The sequence below is a fragment of the Notolepis coatsorum genome (genome assembly GCF_963971535.1).
Source record: "Notolepis coatsorum genome assembly, chromosome: 7".
Taxonomy (NCBI): domain Eukaryota; kingdom Metazoa; phylum Chordata; class Actinopteri; order Aulopiformes; family Paralepididae; genus Notolepis; species Notolepis coatsorum.
In genome coordinates this window covers 141,560,174-141,574,269 of record NC_140171.1, presented here as the reverse complement: position 1 = coordinate 141,574,269, position 14,096 = coordinate 141,560,174, and the positions used below count along the sequence as shown (strand labels likewise).

At 43.3% G+C, this 14,096-nt stretch overlaps 1 protein-coding gene across 2 annotated transcripts in view; it reads left to right on the top strand.

Annotated features, from left to right (window-relative positions):
• The window catches only part of LOC311232199 (protein kinase C beta type), a 99,282-nt gene extending 91,561 nt beyond the window's left edge, over positions 1–7,721 (top strand). Inside the window, exons 13-17 of one of the 2 annotated variants that reach the window (XM_084318907.1) lie at positions 258–396; positions 1,056–1,136; positions 2,786–2,893; positions 5,289–5,429; positions 5,943–7,721. In XM_084318907.1, the coding sequence (XP_084175033.1) occupies positions 258–396; positions 1,056–1,136; positions 2,786–2,893; positions 5,289–5,429; positions 5,943–6,095 (622 nt within the window). In that variant the 3' untranslated portion in view covers positions 6,096–7,721. Of the gene's footprint in view, positions 1–257; positions 397–1,055; positions 1,137–2,785; positions 2,894–5,288; positions 5,430–5,942 lie in introns of those variants that run through there. The other variant, XM_084318908.1, reaches the window with a different exon arrangement.
• The last annotated feature ends 6,375 nt before the right edge of the window (positions 7,722–14,096 follow it).

The window sequence follows — 14,096 nt, the reverse complement described above, 5'->3', positions numbered from 1 at the left end:
GGTTAAATAAATGTAAAAATGTATATATGATTTTTTTTTTTTTTTTACAGATTCCGATAATTTCCGATATTACATTTTAATGCCAATATCGTCCGATAATATCGGACATCCCTAATTTAAATCATGTTTTTTTTTTAAGATAAAAAAACAAAACAAAACAAAATAATACATTTAAAAAGTAATAGTAAGTAAAGAAAAAATACACTTACAATAATCCAATAAACAGAAACAGACTTTCTGTGCCTGTGTGTCCTCAGGGACCTGAAGCTGGACAACGTGATGCTGGACTCAGAGGGCCACATCAAGATAGCAGACTTTGGCATGTGTAAAGAGAACATGTATGATGGCATCACCACCAAGACCTTCTGTGGCACGCCAGACTACATCGCCCCAGAGGTGTGTGTGTGTGTGTGTGTGTGTGCGCGTGCTTTGGGGTCAGAGGGAGGGGTTGCTCTCTCAGCTTATAACCCTTTCACTGCCGCGCTACCAAACGGTTAACGCTTTCACTGCGACAACACACAGAAGGTTAACCCTTTCACTGCCGCACGGCGACCGTCGGTTGTGTGTTAGTAAAGGGTTAACCTTCTGTCGTGTGGCAGTGAAAGGGATAATGTGAATGAATGAATGAATGATTTTATTTCGGTCTTCTTTTACAAAGCAATGTACAGCAGTAGAACATTTATAAAAGAAAGAAAATGACCGAAAAGGTGTAGGCTGAAGCCGAGGCTTATAATTGCCTACCCTTTTTACATTACATTATAAAAAAAATTATTAAAAAAACATAATTCAGTACATCATTTTGCAAAAACAAAGGGTTACAAAAGTTTCATAGTTTTATATACAAAACGTATAAATTCTTTTTCTTTTTTTTTCATGATTTTAATAGTTCTGTTATAATCAAATATAATTAGGATAATAATAAGGTTTTATATTTATATATCACCTTATATTTGAATAATTTCTTAAATGTATGTATCGAACTACACATTTTTACTTTCTTGTCACAGTTATTCCATAGTTTAACCCATGTAATGAATGCTTCTCTCCTCCTCTAGATCATAGCCTACCAGCCGTATGGGAGGTCAGTAGACTGGTGGGCTTATGGAGTGCTACTATATGAGATGCTGGCAGGACAGGTGTGTGTTTGTTAGATCGCTAGAATAAATCAATTAAAACATCGCCTGAATTAAATTAACATTACCCAATAGTTGAGATGCCATTAAAAGCCATTTAACAGCATTTAAGATATTGCTCTGTAACATTTCTCTTTTTGTTATAGGACTGACTAGTAGGATTTCAGTTTTGCCCTCATTTAATTTTAGGAAGTTGTTCGTCATCCATTTGTTTATTGCTAAGAGACAGGCGGAAATGGGAGTTTATAGCTGTGTGATCATTTGGTTCAGCTGACAATTGTACAATTGTGTGTCATCTGCGTAACTATGGAAACATACATTGTGTTTTCTAATGATGTCTCCGAGTGGCAGCATGTATAGTGAGAATAATAATGGACCAAGGCAGCTCCCCTGTGAAACTCTGAAGTAGGTGTCATGTTTCTCAGAAGAATGATCTCCAAGCCTGACGTAATATTTTCTCCCTTTGATATATGTTCTGAGCCAGTTTAATACATAGTCAGAAAGACCAACTAACTTTTCTAGCCGATTTATTAGGATATCATGGTCGATCGTGTCAAACGCTGCGCTTAGATCTAATAGGACGAGAATTGAGACTTTGTTTGCATCAGAGTTTATTCTGAAGTCACTAATTATTTTTGTAAGAGCAGTTTCAGTGCTATGGTGCGTTCTGAAGCCTGATTGAAATTCCTTCATGATGTTGTTTTCTTTGAAAAGGGAGTTTATTTGTATTGAGACCATTTTTTCAAGTATCTTGCTGATGAATGGGAGGTTGGATATTGGCCTATAGTTGGTTAATACATTACTGTCTAGTTTGGGTTTCTTTAGTAAGGGTCTCACGACGGCTGTTTTGAATGCATCTGGGAAAATACCAGTCGGAAGCGATAATATTTAGGACATGACTTGCAATACTCTGGAATATTCGCTTAAAAAAAATGCTGTGGGTATAGGGTCAATACAGGAAGTAGAGGAGTTACATTCCATGAGTTTGGATCTCCCGAGTATCACACCGTCCTAATATAATAACAACAATTATAACAACAGTCAGTATAATATTAGTAAATGGTAGGGATGGGAACCGAACCGAATTAAGGGTACCGACCGAATCACGTCTGTAATACCGAGTACCGACTCACGTGAGATCCGCCGGTGCCACATTTCGGTAAGAAATTATAATAAATTAAATACTTTAAAAATAATAATAATTATTATTATTTCTTTGTCTGATGACGTCAAGGTTTTGTTTACCGCTAAACGAAACCTATGAAGTGTACCGCACGTTCACGTCAATACACGCTTACCTAGGATTTGACTTGATTCAACAACAAAGCAGTCGGGGCAATGGGAAGCCGAAAACGGTCGCAAGTGTTGTTACACTTTACAAAGCTAGATGCGGACAATGCTCGCTGCAATGTTATATATTATATACAGTATATATTAACAAATTGTTCTAAATAAATAATAATGATAATAAATTATTTGAAGTTTGGATTTCTTTCTTTTTTAACTGAGGTAGGTAGATTCAACTGTGAAAGGTACCCAACCCTAGTAAATGGCATTCATGTTCCTATATTCACTGTCACAGTATTGGTGAACTATCTGAGCTCTGTGGCGGAGAGCGACTTCAAGCTCCAGTGTTCTGTTTGTCCGTCCAGCCGCCGTTTGACGGAGAGGATGAAGACGAGCTGTTCCAGTCCATCATGGAGCACCACGTGTCCTACCCCAAGGCCATGTCCAAGGAGGCTGTCGCCATCTGCAAGGGGGTGGGCACACACACACACACACACACACACACTACAGACGGTTAACCTTTCACTACCACACTACAGAAGGTTAACCCTTTCACTACCACACTACAGAAGGTTAACTTTTCACTACCACACTACAGAAGGTTAACCCTTTCACTACCACACTACAGACGGTTAACCTTTCACTACCACACTACAGAAGGTTAACTTTTCACTACCACACTACAGAAGGTTAACCCTTTCACTACCACACTACAGACGGTTAACCTTTCACTACCACACTACAGACGGTTAACCTTTCACTACCACACTACAGAAGGTTAACTTTTCACTACCACACTACAGAAGGTTAACCCTTTCACTACCACACTACAGACGGTTAACCTTTCACTACCACACTACAGACGGTTAACCTTTCACTACCACACTAGACGGTTAACCTTCTGTAGTGTGGTTGTGAATGGGTTAACCCTTTGTCATGTGGCAGTGAAATGGTTAACCTTCTGTATTGTCGCAGTGAAAGGGTTAAATGATTGAACATCTGCAAGGGGGTGGGCACACACACACACTCGCATACACACATGCTTAACCCTTTAACTACCACACTACAGAAGGTTAACCCTTTTACTACCACACTAAGGACTGCATACCTTTTTTGCAAACCAAAATACTATACTTTATACTTATAACACATGCATGGTCTCTTTTGAAAGATAACATTCTGAGGTTTATGATACAATAAAGACTAAATTTGAGTTGTAGAAAAACTTGTTACTCAAGTTTTTCTGTAGTAGTTAGTAGTCCAGAAGTAGTATTTCCCCAGAAATTCGTATGGCTTAAAAAACTCCTGAGATCCATAGCGTGAAGTCTTATGTAGTACATGTCCAAATTTCACAAAGATCCGTTCAGAAATTAGTGATTAGGAGTGATTTTGGTAAACTGTGTACAAAAGAAAAGCTCAGTTTTCTCATAGACTTCAATTCATTCTGCGGTTTTTCTCTTCCTGTTCTTTCGCTCGTAACGTTTCACCTAGATCCCTGATTCGTACATCCCCGGGTGGAAAGCCAGACTCATTGGCTACAACCCTGTCCAATCATTTTTCGAGATCGCCAAATGATTGACGGAACTAGAGCCCCAAGAGTCGGGAGTAGTATTTGCGCAATACCGTGTACTTTGCGCAAGCCTCAAATATCGGCATGTAACTCGAGAATACATACATCATCTCTGCCACACAGCAAGGCTACCATTACAACATAACATACATCATGTCTGCCACACAGCAAGGCTACCATTACAACATAACATACATCATCTCTGCCACACAGCAAGGCTACCATTACAACATAACATACATCATCTCTGCCACACAGCAAGGCTACCATTACAACATAACATACATCATGTCTGCCACACAGCAAGGCTACCATTACAACATAACATACATCATCTCTGCCACACAGCAAGGCTACCATTACAACATAACATACATCATCTCTGCCACACAGCAAGGCTACCATTACAACATAACATACATCATCTCTGCCACACAGCAAGGCTACCATTACAACATAACATACATCATGTCTGCCACACAGCAAGGCTACCATTACAACATAACATACATCATCTCTGCCACACAGCAAGGCTACCATTACAACATAACATACATCATCTCTGCCACACAGCAAGGCTACCATTACAACATAACATACATCATCTCTGCCACACAGCAAGGCTACCATTACAACATAACATACATCATGTCTGCCACACAGCAAGGCTACCATTACAACATAACATACATCATGTCTGCCACACAGCAAGGCTACCATTACAACATAACATACATCATCTCTGCCACACAGCAAGGCTACCATTACAACATAACATACACATGTGTTTTAGACCTGCAGGTTTTAAATGTTCACTGTAGTGGCCAAAATCCTAACAGATTTGTCCTATAACCTATTAGAATATTCCTTTCTTGGCCACTTGTAGGGCTGGGAAGCAGTGTCAGACTCGCAGTCGCAGAACAGAAACCACTGCACGTTTTTGTTGTTCCTTTTGCTCTTTTAATGGTCCAGCAAGAACAAAATATGAAAACAATATCGTACATAAAAATAAAACAAGAGATCCTAATAATCTCAATAACAAAAAGGTTGCGTCTGCGTTGCGTGTCAATGACAGTATTGCTGCTGCCTGCTGCTCTGCCGTCACACGCCGCACCTGTGGCTTATAGCGTTAGCCCCGCCCCATTCACTTGAGCAAAGCGCCCCACTCACTGCAACAGAGAAATGTATTAATACAGATTCACAATTAATCAAAACAAATAAGCTTGAATGCGGCTCTTACATTCACTATGTGTGTGTGTTTGTGTGCGTGCGTGTTCGTGTGTGTGTTTGTGTTCTAGCTAATGACCAAGCACCCAGGCAAGCGTCTGGGCTGTGGTCCAGAGGGGGAGAGGGACATCAAGGAACATGCCTTCTTCCGCTACATAGACTGGGAGAAACTGGAAAACAAAGAGGTGCAGCCTCCATTCAAACCTAAATCTGTGAGTAACACTACCACACACGCACACGTGTGTCACACACACACACGCACAAATGCACATACATACACACGCACGCATGCACGCAAGCGTGCTCTAACGCAGATTTGAAATCGGAACAGCACGTTGCCTCTTGGTTAACCTCAGGTAAGTAAATCAGTGACTCACTCATCCCTGCCCGTCAACCCCAGTCATCATCTATCTGGCCATTGGTCACTGCCCCCGACAAACGCTGACCCGTCATTTGTGGGCGCAGTCACCGATGATGCAACTGAGACTTCATTGGCTTAACATATGGACCAATGGAAATCCACAGTCTCGACTGTGAATGATTTGATTGGTTGATGTCATGTTTTAGTTGTATTTCTCTTTTTTCTTCTGTTGTTGTCCCCCCCACCCCCCCCCCCCCCCCCCCTGCCACATCCCTCCATCATACTCACTCCATGCCTCCATCTCTTTCTCCCTCTCTTCCATCTCTCTCTCTCTCTCCCTCCCTCCCTCTCCTTTCCATGGCAGTGTGGGCGAGACGCGGAGAACTTTGATCGTTTTTTCACACGCCACCCCCCAGTGCTGACTCCCCCCGACCAGGAGCTTATTGCCAACCTGGACCAGGAGGAGTTCCAAGACTTCTCTTTCGTTAACCCAGAGTACCCCAGCACGTCTCACTGACCTCTCTCCGCCTATCGCAACCCCCCCCCCCCCATCCCCATCCCCCATAGAGCCATCATGATGTTATAGCCGGGGCGCATTCAGCAGGGGGGGAAAGCATGGAACAGTGATCAGATAGAAATACAGCCAGGAATCACACTTGCAGGGATCAGTGTCAAACAGTGAAATGCTCGTCGTAGGAGAAACAGTGAAAAGATTCCCCGTTATCGTTTACAGAGGACAAGCATGTGATGGCAACACTGCGGACGCCATATTGGACTTCATATGGGCTTGTAGTGACTGTATTTGTATCTGCAGTGTTCAGAAATGTGGCTCAGTCTTGAATGCAGCACAGCCCCCCCCCCCCCCCCCCCCCCGAGGTCAGATCTGGGATCAGTTATAAACCAGGCCCGTCAGAGAATGAAGGAGAATTAAGTCCTCTGCTTCAGTCTCAGTGTTCCAAGTCATGTATAGTAATATTATGAAAACGTATCGATAATATTCATTTAAATGTACTATGATCACATATCGGTGACATTCATACAGTACGAGAGAGTACGATCGTACAAGTGATACCTGATCAATCGCATCCGTGTGATGGTGCGAGGACCAGTCGATGTCCCCATTGCAGATGACCTACTTTCGTCTCGGACCAAACGCTGACACACTTTGAACATTCCGTTGAATCTATTGTCGTGGTGACGTTATCGGAATGTTGCGCTGATTTATATTATGACCGGTCAGAGAAATGGAGATCTTGACGTTCCTTTAGGAAGAGTCTGATTGATTTCTGAAAGTATTCACCACATTCTACTGTGTTGTTTAGTATATTGGGTTAAACAGGAGATGGATGAGAATCCGACAAAATACTACTATTTACAAAACTGGCAAAAGTTATATATTATTTCTAAACAATCGTTTTTTTTGTGTGTTTCTTTATTATAATTTTTTATTTTTTACATTTCATATTTTCTTGTCCCAAGAAATGTTTGATAGTTTTGAAGCTTGCAGTCACAGCATGCCCAACTGTGCCAAAAAAAGAGGTTGATTTCTGAGGTCACAGAAAGAAATACAGGGAGAAACTTTCTCTTTTAATTTTTTTCTTTTTTGCCTTTATCAATAACAAGGGGCAGCCATTTTGTGCCATTTAGCAGTACATGTGTAATTATTAGAAATATGCAGTATAACTAGTCTAGTCTCAAAAGATACAATACAGTATGATATTTCATATGTACATTGCCATGGAAATTCATTTTCAGAAGAAACATAAAATGAAGATGTGTGTTTTTTTTTTTTTGTGCAGCTGGATGGATGCAGGCTAGTAACAATGTTGTATCTTGTTTTCCGAGGCTGGCTTGTCCCAAGAGGACGCCGATAGGGAAGCTAGAGAATGGTATCACGACCATCGTTTTATGATATGTAATTATGTTTGCTGACGATGAGTGACTATTACGATGATGGTGATGATGATGGCAGTGGTAAATGTGATGGCATGAGAGAAGCATGATACCAGTATATTCGGCTCTTATCGGAGAGATGTTTGGTGAGATATCATATTTCTGGTGAGACGGACGTCACTGTGGATTGTTTAACTGTCCTGTATGACTGGAAACTGAATATATTCACTGGTGCCTACCAGACTACTACTGCTGCTGTCGTGTCCGCCTCATTACTCATTCACACCATGACATGCAAACTTGAAGGAACACGCCAACTTTTTGGGAAATTCGCTTATTTGCCATCTACCCTGGAGTTAGACGAGCCGATACATACCCTTTTCTTCTCTGTGCATGCATTAGGCTTAGGGAACAGCCGCACCGTTAGCCTAGCTTAGCGTTATTCACTGGAAGTAGGTGTGCCAGTGTAGCCTAGTTCCCAACAGTCATGAAATACTCTAAATACAACTCCAAAACGTTCCTGTAAACGTGTTGGGGGGGGGCGCTTTTTTCCATTCTGAGCTCCTGTAGGGGCTGCTGTACCAACGGGAGACTCGGTTGATGAAATATGATTTCAGATCGCTAATGAAACAATAAAACGCTAATACACGTCGTGGGCACTCAGGCATTGGGCTGATAAAACGAGATATGACGTCCCTGGCACTGAAAGTGTTGAGAGACACGTTTAGAAAAAAAGAAAACACACAAAATCACTTTCACCTGCCTCGCCCCAATGGTCCCACATGAGCTGAATTAGTGAAGACGAGGTGTCTAGGTCTCTGGTGCATCGTGGGTTAGAGCCCCCCCTACCCCCACCCTCAAGGCAGCTGGAGGCCCTGAGGGTAGACCAAAGAGGTAGGAAACCAAAGTATATTATATAATATATTATATGTGTGTGTATATGTACATGTGAGTTACTGCCTGAGACTCTATTTCATCTCCTTGTAGTTTTGTCAAATCTTCCCTTGGCTGTGGTTTGGCCTCAAGACAATTGTTGGTTCTTGTCTGTTCTGGAACATTCTTATCTCTGGCTCTCAGATCTTTTTCCTTTTCTGTCTTCGGTCTTTTATCTGTACTGTTTCAACTGTCAGGGGGTCTTGTCGTCTTTTTTGTGTCTCTGGGTTTCGTCGGGAAAAGGGTGTGTTTGTTTTTTGTCTGCCTGCTCTGCGGTCTTTGTGGAATCATCGGTGTGTCTCAGTAAGTCCAGACTCCAGAGTCCTGTTCTCCTCATGGCGCCACCCCTGTTTGTTTGGTACAGTCCTGTCTGCTCATGTCCCGAGGCATGGGGATGTTCCAATCAGTGTTCTTCTGTGGGGGGGACTCTCTTAACCAAGTGTCCTGTCTGCTCATGTCCCAAGGCATTGGGGTGTTCCCATCAGTGTTCTTCTGTGGGGGGGACACTCTCTCTTAATCAAGTGCCTTCACTTGCTCTGTCTATCTCATGACCATTTGAAATTTTTTCTTTTAAGCCAGACTAACATCTTCTTCTGTTCTTCCCATCACATCCGTCCTGCTCCTCTCCTCTCCTCCTCTTCTCTCCTCTTCTCTCCTCTCCTCTTCTCCTCTCCTCTTCTCTCCTCTCCTCTTCTCCTCCACTCTACTCTTCTCTTCTCCCCTCTTCTCCTCTCATCCACTCGTCTCCTCTTCTCTCCTCTCCTCTTCCACTCTTCTCCTCTCCTCTTCTTCTCTCCACTCTTCTCCTCTCCTCTTCTCCTCTCCTCCACTCTTCTCTCCTCCACTCTTCTCCTCCACTCTTCTCTCCTCCACTCTTCTCCTCCACTCTTCTCCTCTCCTCCACTCTTCTCCTCTCCTCCACTCTTCTCTCCTCCACTCTTCTCTCCTCTTCTTCTCTCCCTCTGCCAGAAATCTCGCCGTGATGTCGGTAACTTTGACAAGGAGTTCACCAAGATGCCGGTGGAGCTGACGCCGACGGACAAGCTCTTCATCATGAACCTGGACCAGAACGAGTTCCAGGGTTTCTCCTACACCAACCCTGAATACATCATACAAGTCTGACCCAGCGTGCAGACCGAGCCCGTTCCAGCTTCACGGTCCACTACAAAGGCCTCGTCTAACATCTCATTCCACCAATCTGACCCACGTCACCCCAGCTACACACAGCACCCCACACGCACACACACATACACAGTTACAGACAGCACAACACCCCCCCCCCCCCACACACACACAGTTACAGACAGCACAACCACCCCCCGCCACACACACACAGTTACAGACAGCACAACCACCCCCCGCCACACACACACAGTTACAGACAGCACAACCACCCCCCGCCACACACACACAGTTACAGACAGCACAACCACCCTCACCCACACGCGCACACACACACACACACAGTTACAGATAGCACAACCACCCCCCGCCACACACACACAGTTACAGACAGCACAACCACCCCCCGCCACACACACACAGTTACAGACAGCACAACCACCCTCACCCACACGCGCACACACACACACACACAGTTACAGATAGCACAACCACCCCCCGCCACACACACAAACACACAGTTACAGACAGCACAACCACCCTCACCCACACGCGCACACAGTTACAGACAGCATAACCACCCCCCGCCACACACACACACAGTTACAGACAGCACAACCACCCCCCCCCCCCCCCCCCCCCACACACACACACGCACACAGTTACAGACAGCACAACCCCCCCCCCCCCCCCCCCCCACCCACACACACAATATCTCCAGAACAACCCAGACATGCTGCTCACTCCAGCAAGTTGATTGGACAACATCACCATCACTAGCCCATCATGACCCCCTCCACACACACACACACACACACACACACACACAAACACACACTCTCACACAAGCTGATAGTTGAAAAGGCAAATGGCTGAGCGTGTGGCTACTGGTTGGCCAATGGGGACTGAGCTTAAACTGAAAGGACATTTTGAGGGAGCCAGTTTCCAGAATGTTTTTCTGTGTGTGTGTGTGTGTGTGTGTGTGTGTGTGTGTGTGTGTGTGTGTGTGTTGTTGTGATCACAGCACCCTGTGGTTGACCAGCGGCTCATCAATAACACAGCCAGCAGCCAGAGTTGCTGAATGTGAACGTGTAACTGTGTGTGCGCTCTATTGATCAGCAGCAGTTGTGTGTTTGTTTACTTGATTCCTTCACTTCAGCCTGTAAAAGTTACGTCATAAACATTCCATCATCAATGAGAACATGTATGTGTGCGCAGACTGTGCACGCATGCACACACACACGCACGCACACGCGTGTCTGTGTGAGCTGGGGGTGGAGCATAGGAATGTTTTGAACGTCTTAGTCTTAAAACCTCACATCTAAGTTAGTCCTGAACTTAGTCTTAAGCACGTCTTGTCTTCCAACTTGATGCAAAAAAGCCCCCTTCCCCAAATACCTGTTCGACAGTGAGATCTGCAATCTCTCTCTGTCTCTCTCTGGCACTATGTTAACGGTGGGTTAGTGCTGTGTAGGTCTATACATTCTCTGTGGTGCAGCTCTTCTATGCATGCCATATTATAGCTGTTTAGTTCTTGAAGATTTCCTATCGCCGTCCTGGAAAAAACCTTGGGTTTCTTTATTACCGCAAAGTCCGGTCAGTTGCAAGGCGGGCAATCAAGTCTCAACCTGAATCCACTCAGAAACATACTCTTTAAGATATCGCAAAAAGACGATATTGCATTATGCATCCCTGAAGAGTTTTTCCAGGCCCTCGGATCAAAGATCGGTTGGCTTGTAGATGACGAGAAATTTCTGGGAGATTCTGCTGAATATGAATATATAAGGTAGTGTGTAATAATCCTGTATGATCCGTCTGTGTTGTTGTGTAAATATGAGTGGGACATGGAGCTAATCCTGTTGATGTGCACTTCTCCTCCACTGCATACCTTCTCCTCTCTCCTCTTTCTCCTTCTCCTTCACTTTCCCCTCTTCCTCCCATCCTTGATTTCTTCCCAGGATCTCATGTCGCCTCCTCTTCCTTATCCTTTTTCTTATCGCCTACCTCCTTTCATCCTCTGCTTCTCTCTCTCCCTCTGTCCTCCAGCTCTCGTTCCCCCCTCTGTAAAAGGGTGCGGTCATCCGCCACCGGTTGGGGAGGAAGAGGAGGGGGAGATGAGTAGAGAGAGAGAGGAGAATAAAATGTTTACTATGCAAGAGTTAGGAGGGGAGGTTAGATGAGGCTGTGAGGGGGGGTAGGTGGTGGAGACGGCTCTCATTAAAGGACTGAAGGAACCCGACAGTGCTCATGTGTTGCATGCTCTGTCTTCTACCTGAGCGTTATAATACACCTGCCATTTGAATAACACTGCACGCCTCCGGTCTCTTATTTTGAGAAAGAGAGAGAGAGAGAGTGTGTGGGAGGAGAGGTGGTCACAGGCACAACCTGCCCGCAATGGCTTCCAATTCACAAAAGTGTTATTCTTTTTTTAGTGGGAATGATTTTCAATGAAACGGATTTTAGCAGTGATTTTAGGTTCGTGATTAAAGCGGTACTCTGTCGTTTTAGTGTGTGTGGGGGGGGGGTCTCAGGAATGGGGGAAATAAATATCTGGTATGTTTTCCTAACCTGAAATAAACAACAAACTGGGTCCCTGGAACAGTATTTTGAGCTAGAAAGCTACTCGTTTACACGTGCAGGGCCTGCAAGTTTCAAGTTCAAGTTTGTCTTTTTTTTTGTCACGTATAAGGTACATGTACTTTACAGTGAAATGCTTGGTTCTGTATGAGTCCCTGAGAATGTGCTTCATACAGTAAAAATAAAGTAAAAGAGGAATAACAATATACAAACTAAAGTACAACCTACGTACAATGAAGTACTAAAAGTGTTCTAAGGCAAGGTGCAAATGAGGTATGAATGTAGTGCAAATCTCTAATAAATAGATAAATATAATGTAGTGTTAAAGTGAGTGTTACTGTAAGGTGAGTGTTTGTTTAAAGTGAGTGTGTGCATGTGGATGTGTGCGATGAGTAGATGGATGGGTTGATGATGTTACATAAAGAGTCATTGAGCATCCTGATGGCCTGGGGATAGAAGCTCCTTCTGAGTCTCTCTGTACCGGCCATGAGACTCCGGTAGCGCTTGCCTGACCGCAGCAATGCAAATAGTGTAGTAGACATAGTGTCAATACGAAGAGCTATCTTCTAGGCTTGTCTTTTTTTATTTATTTAATTTTTTACTATCTTTGTCATTTATGAATGAAATTGGATGAAGGGTTATTCTAAATACATTTGAAATGATTGTTCTCAACGAGATGCAGGTTTAACTTACTAGAGAAATGTATTTTGTAACAATGGAAAGATGAATCTTTGATGCAGTGTCTGACTGTCTGTCAGATCAACACACTCTTTGATTACCCCACTTAGCATGTGTCCCCTATTCATAGGATTTGATTGCAAACAACTGGTGATGGTAATGAAATAGTAGGTGATTATCATTCATGTGACATGTGGGCATGGAGCTGTGCCATATGGCAGAACGCTGCATCAGAATACTATGTATTTCACACCTAAACCATCATTATCTCTGGGTTCACTGGGAATGTTATCCAACTTTCTAAATGTGTAGTAGACATGGTCATATGATGAAAAGAAATAAAACTACTTTGGCCTTTTATTTCTAACTAAAAAACAAACAAATTTGAAATGCCTACTTGAACGCTACAATGCACTAATCCCTTTTATGAGGCTGGCAGATGCTTTGAGCACTGTTAGGCTACTTTATAGGTCTATAGCAAGTGTGCGCACACACACACACTTGTGCTGTTAATTATTAGTTTTCTGATCTATTCTTGAATTCATACATAGACATACAGACACTATTTGGGTTGACCCATCAACATAGAAGCACTATTCTACTACTTGATCTTAACACAGCCCTTGAAATGTTTTTCCCATTTAGATGGTTACAATTCAGAGTTCGATAATGATGAAAAAGAAAATCCACCGTAAAGCAAAATCTACATCGTACTATTCCCGTGATCTTGGGACAGTTCAGTCAATATCTATTTACATTTCCCAAAGCTGGAAATCAGACTTGAATCAACACTTGAATTTGTGATATGTCATCAAGTGACACTTTTTGAAGTAGGTCCATTGGCAATTAATTAGTAGTGACCAACCTTGTTGATAGACTTAGCTTGAACTAATGAATTTTGTTGAAACGTAGGACTAGGACATACAGCGCTGAATGAAATATGTACCCATATCCCAGGAAACGATCCATATGGGTAGGCCTACTATAGTGTCCTGGGTTTTAAATAGTTAAATATTTCCACTATTCACCATCTATGGAGCAGATCACGGGTGACATCATCACTTGTCTCTGGTATTCCGCTTGGTCATATTCACAAATGTAAACTGAACTGTACAGTAGACCTATTTTAGAAATAGCACACAGTATTTAGTACTGTATGAATTCTATTTCAGGGTGGCTTTACCCTTTTTAATATGGAGTGCCTTTAGTAAAACGAGTCGAGTGCATGAGGAGAGGCGCTCTCCATGGTGCTGAGCAGGCATGGTGTTAGAGTGCAGGCTCAGGACTGAACCAACGCCATGACTGTAACACTTTG